Source organism: Cynocephalus volans, chromosome 14 (genome assembly GCF_027409185.1).
Source record: "Cynocephalus volans isolate mCynVol1 chromosome 14, mCynVol1.pri, whole genome shotgun sequence".
NCBI lineage: Eukaryota > Metazoa > Chordata > Mammalia > Dermoptera > Cynocephalidae > Cynocephalus > Cynocephalus volans.
Genome location: NC_084473.1, coordinates 90,878,495 through 90,888,332, shown reverse-complemented (window position 1 = coordinate 90,888,332; position 9,838 = coordinate 90,878,495). Strand labels below are relative to the sequence as shown.

Sequence of the window (9,838 nt, the reverse complement as noted above, 5' to 3'; positions counted from 1 at the left end):
ATCCTTCACTCACAGCCAGAGTGCCAATCAGATGGTTCCCCTCCCCCTTAATCAGAACCTTCCACAGATTCCCATTGTCCCCCAAATCACACCCTCACTGGGGCCACTGAGCAGCAAGCTTGCTCCCATCCAGGCTCCGTCCCTGCCTCTACTCTTGGGCTGCTCTTTCTGACCTCCCTGCCAGCCCTTCTCATCCCTAAGTTGCCCCCAAAGGCCACCTCCTCCCAGAGGCCTACCCCGCCCCCGCTCCTGCTCTCTCCTGTTCCTGCTGACGATCTCATTTATTTATTTACTCCTCTAGTCTCTGGGTCCCTACTGGACGGTTGGCCCCAGAGGGCAGGAAACTTGTCTGTCGTATCCGAGGCTGCACCCCTGGCACCCAGAACAGAGCTTGGCTGCAGTAGACAGCTGCTGAGTGAATGAGTGCTGGGACAGGAGAGCAGCGAGGCACGTGGTGTGCCCAGAGCCATGAGTTGAGTGACAGAGATTGCCCTTGAACCCAGGACATCCAGCTCTCCATCTGAGCTGCAAGGGGGCTCTTCACTGACATGTCCAGTGTTTACTCTCTGGAACCATCACCACTCTGGGGACCTGAGAACACCTCTTCTTCCTGGAGCCTGGTGCATATGGGGGGTGAGGGTCAGCCTCATGTCCAGGCCCGACAATGACTTCTGTCCAACACTGTGGATTTTCAACTTCCTGTGTAATCGGCTGCCCATTGAGGGCTACCTGGGGGCACAGAGACAAGCCTGCAAGTGTAGAGAGATGCATCGAGCCCCACTCTGAGCTGGGCACTGTGCTGCCTGGCGGACCAGCTCAGAGTGGCACAGCCCTGTGCCTCGTGCCTCCTCAGGGGGCTGTAGCTGAGCTGGGAGGCAGCACCGATGCCATTAAAACACAAGGTCCTCTGAGACAGTGGCCTGAGGGGCCAGAGCTTGGCCGAGGGTAAGGAGGGCTGCGGGCAAGGGTGGGAGGCAGATGGGAAGGGCCTGGACGGAGGGGTGGGGAGCTGGATGCTGGGGGCACGATGGAGGGGACACAAAATTGTGAGTTCCAACTTGGGTTTCACCAGCTACCAATCCTGAGAGTTTAGGGAAGTTACTTAGCCTCTTGGCACCTTGGTTCTCCCATTTATGTTTGGGATACAAATCGTTCCCACCTCTGAGGGCTCTTTGAGGTTTAAGTGTGATCATTTCTGTAAAGATCGTAAACAGGGTGGGGCACTTGGCACACACACAATAGTGCTGGCTGTTGTAGTTGTCATTAGGAAGGAAGGGACCCCCGGTATGCTGCGGAAAGGGGTGGATGCGGGACATAGGTGGGCCCCCCGCAGACCCTGCCAAGAGGCAGGGCAGGCTAGTGATCAAAACCCAGGTTCCAGGGCCGAGCCCGTGGCGCACTCCAGAGAGTACGGCGCTGGGAGCGTGGCGACGCTCCCGCCGCGGGTTCGGATCCTATATAGGAATGGCCGGTGCACTCACTGGCTGAGTGCTGGTCACGAAAAAGACAAGAAAAAAAAAAAAAGAAAAAAGAAAGAAAGAAAAAGAAATTAAGAAAAAACAAAAAACAAAAAAAACCAAACCCAGGTTCCAATCCCAGTTCTCCCACTACCTCCAGGCCATGTGGCTTTGGTGCCACAACCTAACACTTTTGGGCCCTGGTTTCTGTCTTAGTCTGTTTTGTGCTGCTATAATTGAATACCCGAGACTGGGTCATTTATAAAGAACAGAGATTTATTTCTTACAATTGTGAAGGTTGGGAAGTCCAAGATCAAGGGATGGCATCTGGCAAGAGCTTTCTTTCGGGGTCATCCCATAGTGGAAGGCAAGGGCAAGAGAGGGTGAGAGAGAGAGCGCAAGTGGAGGCCAAACTCTCCCTTTTATAACAAACCCTCTCCCACGATAACAGCACTAATCCATTCACTTTGCCTTCATAGCCTAATCACCTCTCATTAGGTTCCACCTCCCAACACTGTTGCACTGGGGATTAAATTTCCAACATGTGCTTTTTCTGGGGGACACATTCAAACCATAGCAATTCCCCTCTCTGCAAGGCGAGGGTAATGATGCAGCCCCCCAGCTACAAAGCTTAGCTGCAGTAATGCGTGTAAGGCACCTAGCACAGTGCTAGTAACTGGTGTTGTTTAATGAGGGCACAGAGAGGTTAAATCACTGTCTAAAGTCACACAGCGAGGAAGCAGCACAGCTGTTTGAGCCAAAGCAACGTGGCTCCAGAGAGCCCACAGCTAACTGGTGCTCATAGCTGCCACCTCAACCCCCACTGCTGCTGTTGCTGGTAGTACTGGTCTTCAGGCGAGTGGCAGAGGGCCCAGCCTGGTCTTTGATGGTAGTAAAGATGTTAGTGGTGGTGAGGCGGGAAGGAGCAGTCTCTGGCTCCTCTGTGCCTTGAAGTCTCTTTGCCACCCCACACAGTGCACCCAGTTCTGGTCACAGGGGAAGGAGTCCACTTGTCACAGAGCCACTCACCAGTGACCACAGTGTGGTTATATTTCTGAATATCCCTCTCCTCTTTCCCAACTGTTACATCCTTCCTTAGCAGCCTGCTCTTCCCTCCTCGTCCTGCCTTGGCCTAGGCCGCAGGAGTCTCTGACTGACAGGGTGGGAGTGCAGCCTGTACCACTGCTGGGACCACCAGGGGTTGGGGGCCACAGGTGTGCTGGTGGCAGGTGCCCAGAGAGAAGCTCAGGGAGGGGTCTCCCCTGGTCCCAAGCCCAGGCACATCTGGTAGAACAGCCAAACCGTGGTCCCTTTGACTGACGTGCCTTTGGAGCACAAGGGGACCTGGGCCAGCAGAGTGGGCTCTGGCCTCGGCAGTGGACCTGCTCTCTCATCATCCCTTCCTCAGGGCTGTGGCCTCCTCCCTGCTCAGCACCTCATGCTCCTCTCTTTATGGGAGACCATGGCAGGAGGCAGAACTAGAACCACATGAGAGTTGGAAGGGGCATAGGGACCCTCTCCTGGGCAACACATCCTGATGCTAGCACCAGCACACTTTTAAGATGTTTGGGTCCCATCTGCACCATTATCTACCTGATAGTCTTCCTTAAGTCAGTTCAACTTTTACAAACCTAAAATTTATTTTAGAAGGAAAACATATTATTACGCAAAGTGGATAGCTAGTATTACTTGCCATGAATAAAACAAAAATCACAAAAATAAATACTATTAAACAATGAGGTCAGCTCCCTGAGGGCAGTGGTTCAGGACTTACTGCTGTGTCCCTAGCACCAGAACAGTACCTGGCACATAATAGCTACTCAAAACACACAAGGGCACTTCAACAAGTTGGGGGAAAAATACAATTGAAAGATAATATGAATCTTTCCATGAACTCTTTGAAATGCCTTGTATTTTTGGAATGGGGGCTGAGTACATGAATAAATGCAGAAGGGAATGAGTGACCCAGACATTGATGCTTGAGGAGGCGCTGAGCCTCTTTGCTAAAATGAGGAAAAGCAAATATTGGGAGACACTGAAGCCACGCCAGCCCCCGGTGGAGGCTTTCTTCCTGATGTATTCAGAAGGACAGATTGAAAGGGATTTGAGAAAGGCAGAACTTCCTCACCTCCTGATTCAGAATTCTTCAGTGCCACCCCCGGGACGGCCTCGAGCGTCTGAGCACCACCTAGCACCCTGCCTGGTGGGTACGTAGGAGGGGTCCCAAAGCTCAGGGTGGTATGCCAATTGGGCAGCAGGGCCATGGGTAGGACAGCTTGAGGGTCCCCCACGCATTCAACATGAGGGACGGGGCCCCCAGACGAGGCCCACTGTGTCCAGGAGAGCTTCCCCAGCAGGGCTGCCCACGTGTGCGCCTGCTCACACACACACATGTGACATGACCCAAGCGCGTGGGAATAGACACAGCCCCTTTGGCCATCTGCAGGCCCACCTCTGAGCCAGCCTTTGGGGTTTCCTGCTTCACCTACCCCAGGAAGAGCCCTTGCTGAAGACTGGACGCCCAAGGTGAAGCTCTCTGTCCCCCTCGCCACCCCCAATTGTGTTGGACAGGGCTATCATGTCACGGGGAGGCTGTCGCTGAAGCTTGGCACGTGTGGTCTGGGTCCTCGTCTGGCAGGAGCCTGTGGGGGTGGCCACCACACTGGCGTCAGAGGCCTGGCACAGGAAAGCTGATGTCATCCCTGACTCACTCCTGGGGCAGGTTGGGGGTGGCCCATCACTCTCACCTTCATACCTGCTCTGGCCCAAACATCAGCACCAAGCCACTTGCTCCCCCACTCCGCCTCCAGGACATCTGCTTGTGGAGTAGGCTTGCAAGGAGGAGGAAGGAAAGCGCTCACAGCATCAGCACAGAGCTTGGAGCTTTGCAATGGGGAAGGAAACCCGCTTCGCATGGGGGCTGGGTGGATGTGTCATTGGGACAGGGAAAGACCCGGAATCCCAAAGGCTGGAGGCGAGTGACACTTAAATAGCCATCAAAATAGATGGTTATGAAAAGAATAACACACAGAAGTGTCATCTGCTCCAGATGAGTCTCACGGGTTTTTAATTTAAAAAAAATGCTGAGCCTCAAACTTCCTTGAGAGTGTCTGCTCTGTAACAGCCAGGCCAGGAGAAAACAAAAACAGAAAAAGCTCTGAGCATGGCACCCACCCCCACCCCATCGTCCCCTTGCCATGTAGTGATGAGGAGCAGGGTCTCTGTGGCCTGTGGGCATCCAGTCTAATTGAGACCCCTCCTCACACTATCCCCCACCCATGTGCCTGGAGCCTGGCCTCCTTTCTGCCCTGGCTCCCAAGGTTCAGCTCTGGTGAATGGGGGTCCTTGATGAGGTGGCGGGGGGAGCACACATCCTGCACCATGACTCAGCCATGACAGCACCCAAGGGTTGGGGGCCCTTTAGTCAGGGCAGAAGTGGGGGAGGGATGTGGGTTTGTGAGTCTTCCCCTCTCTTCTCACCCCAGCCGTGAGCTTTCAGGCAGTTTTCAGGGGTGGGGGTTTCCCCAGTCTTGGAATAGGGGAAGACAAAGCAAAGCCCCCCTTCATGGCTGTCAGGCCTCTTTGAGCCGGGTTTCAGAGCTGAAAAAGGGACAGCCCCACAGGAAATGGCACTCACGGGGTATGCAGCCACCTCAGGCAGAGCTCACCGGTCCCGGACAGAGTGGTGGACAAGGCCCCAGGGACTGTGCCACCAGAGCAAAGCTTGTGCAATGTTCTCCCACCCCTGTGCAGAACTGCTCGGCAAGGCACACTCCGTTCTCCCAGCCCCATGTGGGAATCAGGGGTCTGGAGCCCCTACACGCTGAGCTGATTTCACTCCTGAGTCAGGGCTCCCACCGCCTCCTCCCCACGGAGCTGGAAGGCTGTGGCTCCCAGGGGAGGGGAGGACAGGTGACGAAGGCCCCACTGAACAGCAAGACCAGACCTGATTATCCTTGTGCATGCTTTGTAATTTGCCCCTGGAATCAGCCATTAAGTCATTTGCCTGGCTGATGCCAAGGATAAGAGCTCATATCAGCCTCTAGGATCTATGGCCCAGACTCTCTGGCTCTGCTGTGGGCTGTGCTGCATCAGCCCCAGCCTGGCCTGGTAGAGACGGACAAGGTCTCGGCCATAGGAGACCAGTCAGTGGTGTGGCCTCATAGTCGTGGAACCAATGTGGGTGAGCAGCTGGTCTATTATGTGCTCCCATCTTACAGATAGGGACACTGATGCATGAAAAGGTGCCGTAGCCCCAGGAATTTTTGGAGTCCTAGGAGCTCCTCTCCCTTGCATCCCTTCTGCTCCCCAGCACACACGAGTGCCAAGCTCTGTCCCAAACATCGTGGAACTGCAAACATTTCATGCTCCAACACACACAATCAGACACAACAGACCATTGTGAGGAAGTCAGTGTTTATGAATCTACGGGGAGTTGGGGAACACGCAGGACCTAGCTGTAGCCCTCCAAGGTAGTCTGGACCTCGGGGTCTGCAGGAGAGCTGGAAAGATCTTACAAAGGGCACACAGGAGTGACTCGGGAATGGGGCCTGGGCGTTGGGGGCCTGAAATCCCATGCAGCTGAGGGTAGGGCCGGGGCAGCTCCAGCTCAAGGAAACTGTCCCCACCCACCTGAACTCCTCTGCTTCAGAACTTTCAAAAGTTCAGCTGCCAACAATTTTTGCCCTCAGCCCAGGGGCCCAGACCTCCACTCACACCTGGACCTCACCACATCCAGCCGGAGGGCAGAATGGATGTGAACTACCCAGTACCCGGTTCTTACCGCTGAGCTGAGGGCTAGTCCCCGGCCCCTGCCAACCCAGGGCAGGGTTGGCAGCTCTGCCGGCTGGGAGGGGAGGGGTGGTGGAGCTGGAGGCAGGTTCTGTTTGCACATCTCCCTTTTCCCCTTGAAATTCCCACGAGGCAAGGCCCCGGGAGAGCCCTGCAGCGTCAGCAGAGTTCCTCTTTAAAGCTGGCCTGTGACATGAGGAAATGATTTTCTCTGGCCCCCCGGGAGTTTCCCTGGGTCCTGGTGAAGAAGTCTTGCCCCACTCATAACTGGAAACTCAGTCACAAGCCCCTGCCTTTCCCTCTGAAAGGCCCCGGGACCCTCTTCTTCTTCCTTGTGCCCAAACCCGGGGGACTATGTTCTGGCCTAGCATGGCCACCAACGTGCTACAAAACCCTGAGTGCGGGTCTCATCCGTGCAGTGGGGGAGGAGGAGAGGAGATAAAGCCCCTTCTGCCCAAGGTGTCTAAGTAGATAAGAAAAGGGACATCTCAGCAGGGGCTTCCCATCCTCCAGCGTAGAAACCATCCGTGGCAGCATTCATTTATCAATTTTTGTTGTAACAAATGCCTAGAGAGAAAGGGAAAAGGGAGAGGAAGCAGGGGCCAGGGGACACCACTGGCCTCCAAGTCTCTGAGGACGGGGATGTGCATCTGAGAAGCTGAGTTCCCAAGGGCTGAACGGCTTGGAGCAGGTCAGAGGGTGCGGAGCGCTCTTCCGGGCTGGGACGCAAAGATCAGGGGGCTTTTGGAGTCCCACTGACCCTGGCGAACGCCTTCCCTTAGGAGCTGGTCCCCGGCTTCCTCCCCCGGGCGCCCCGGGGCTGGCTCAGCCCGGGTCCCACGTGAGGCCGCGGGGGCGGGCGCCGGCGCCTTCCTGCCCTGCCCTTGTATGGCGACCCGGGAGGCCGGCCCACCGCTACTTAAGCCCGGGCGCTGCAGAGGGCGCCCAGAGCCGACGAGTCAGGCAGCGCGAGCGCCGCGAGAGCTCGGGAACGCGGGGCAGAGGGCCGGAGAGGAAGAGCGAGGAAGGAGCGAAGGCAGAGCGGGAGAGGCGGCTGCCCGATGCCGGCCGCCCCGGGGCTGGAGGCGGCGCGCGAGCTGGAGTGCGCGGCGCTGGGCGCGCTGCTGCGAGAGCAGGGGGAGGCCGAGCGCACGCTGCTGCTCGACTGCCGCCCCTTCCTGGCCTTCTGCCGGCGCCACGTGCGCGCCGCGCGGCCCGTGCCCTGGAACGCGCTGCTGCGGCGCCGCGCGCGCGGCCCGCCCGCCGCCGCCCTCGCCTGCCTGCTGCCCGACCGCGCGCTGCGGGCGCGCCTGGCCCGCGGGGAGCTGGCGCGGGCCGTGGTGCTGGACGAGGGCAGCGCCTCGGTGGCCGAGCTCCGGCCCGACGGCCCGGCTCACCTGCTGCTCGCCGCGCTGCTGCACGAGACTCGCGCCGGGCCCACCGCCGTGTGCTTCCTGCGAGGTGAGTGAGCGCGCGCCCGCCCGCGCGCCCGGCCCGCCCGCCACCCCAGCTCGGCCTTCCCGGCCAACCGTGCCTTCCCCTCCAACCGTGCCTTCCCCTCCCTGCAGGAGGCTTCGACGGCTTCCAAGCCTGCTGTCCTGATCTGTGCTCTGAGACCTCGGCCCCCGCGCTGCCGCCTGCAGGGGCCGAAAACAGCCGCTCGGACCCCAGGGCCCCCCTCTATGACCAGGTGAGTCGAGTTCAGGGCTCCTTGTCACTGTCGGCCCTCTCCTACCCCAGCCGGGCAGGATAGGCGCCTCTAGGGAAAGAACCTGCCGTTTGTGGATGCGAGGAGTCTGTCCACACACACACTCACCTTTATGACTATATGTGTGTGTGTAGGGGGGACCATGCAAACGGGAGCACGTGTGTGTGTATGTGGTGTGGGTTACTCATTTGTGCCTCTGTGGGTCTGTGTACGTCTGCATGTATGTTGTGGGGCATTAAAGGGGTATGTGTATCTGTGAGTGTATAAGTGTATGTGTGGCCCCTTGTGTTCTCATATTCCCCAGCCCTATTGCTGGTCAGGAAGACTGGCTGATGGCTCCTGTCGTCCTGGGCCAGTGGGAAACGTCCCTGCCCCTCTGGTGCTCAAGCCCTCCAGACTGGGGCCGAGAAGGTCTCACCACCCTTTTTCTCTCTCCAGGGTGGCCCTGTGGAGATCTTGCCCTACCTGTTCCTGGGCAGCTGCAGCCACTCATCTGACCTGCAGGGGCTGCAGGCCTGTGGCATCACAGCTGTCCTCAACGTCTCTGCCAGCTGCCCCAACCACTTTGAGGGCCTTTTCTGCTACAAGAGCATTCCTGTGGAGGACAACCAGATGGTGGAGATCAGTGCCTGGTTCCAGGAGGCCATAGGCTTCATTGGTAAGGAGGGACCTCAGACTGGGGGCCTGGAGGGACACCAGGAGAGAGGCCTGGGGGCACCTGTCTCCTTGCCTGTGTACCTTCCTCTCTGACCCCCTGCTCCTCCATGTCCCTTGCAGACTCAGTAAAGAACAGTGGGGGCCGGGTGCTGGTGCACTGCCAGGCGGGCATCTCGCGCTCTGCCACAATCTGCCTGGCCTACCTGATACAGAGCCGCCGTGTGCCGCTGGATGAGGCCTTCGACTTCGTTAAGCAACGCCGGGGCGTCATCTCCCCCAACTTCAGTTTCATGGGGCAGCTGCTGCAGTTTGAGACCCAGGTGCTGTGTCACTGAGGCAGGGCCTCCTTGCCTGCTGGCACCACTGTGCCAGCTCTCCCATGACTGATTGCTGGGGGAGCTGACTGTGGACAGCTGGGCTCCCCTCTGCCCAGCACACCCCCTCATCTGGGGGTGTGTGCTAGGAATGCAGGGACGCTGGCCTTTCTGACCTGGTGCTCTTCTGCCAGGAGTTTGAGGGCTGGCCCTCATTCAAAGGGAGAGTGGAGGATATGTCTGCCCTCTCCTCCCCCATCATCTGGCAGAAATCAACTGGACTCTAACATCCATGGACTCCGTGTGGTCCACCACCATGTTGAAACCCTTGGTACCTAAGAGCACCAAGGGACAAGCTGTGACAACCAGGAGTCTTCTCTGGGGGGTGGTCCATCCGGGGCCTGGAGCCCGAGCCCTGTGCCCCTGGGGGAGCTGGGAACTCGGGAAGTGATGCGTGTGTCATGTTAGGGACCTCTCGCTTGCGTGTGTGTGTATGTGAGCATCGCTCGCTGTGTTGGCGCTGGAAAGTTATTTGTGTTCAAGTGACATTTAACACTCCCTCCCCCACTTCCTCCCAGCCCTGTGGGCAGGGGTTGGAAACTTAGCACTTTATATTTATACAGAACACTCAGGATGTGTCAATAAAATATTGTTTTGTTTAAAAAACAACTCCGCAAGTGTCCGGTCTCAACGCCTGGGAGAACACTCAGATGCTGTTTCTTAATCAGACCTCATCTTTCCTTCTGCTGGCAGAGCCTGGAAGTGGAAAGACAGAGGGGGAGGCAGGGACAGGTCTGTCCTCACCCTCCAGGGGCTGACCTGCTGGCTCTAGTTCCTCTCCTGGGCTGGTGTCCTTTCCCAGATGGGGTTCTAGCCTCAGAACTGACAGGGGGTCATTTCTGGGAGGCTGG

The 9,838-nt window shown here is 57.6% G+C and overlaps 1 protein-coding gene across 1 annotated transcript; it reads left to right on the top strand.

Annotated features, from left to right (window-relative positions):
* Positions 1-7,210: 7,210 nt before the first annotated feature.
* Positions 7,211-9,556, top strand: DUSP2 (dual specificity phosphatase 2). Its single transcript, XM_063078742.1, has 4 exons — positions 7,211-7,709; positions 7,817-7,938; positions 8,395-8,614; positions 8,734-9,556. The coding sequence occupies exons 1-4, from the start codon at positions 7,310-7,312 to the stop codon at positions 8,946-8,948; spliced, it is 957 nt and encodes a 318-aa protein (XP_062934812.1). The 5' UTR covers positions 7,211-7,309; the 3' UTR covers positions 8,949-9,556.
* Positions 9,557-9,838: the final 282 nt, after the last annotated feature.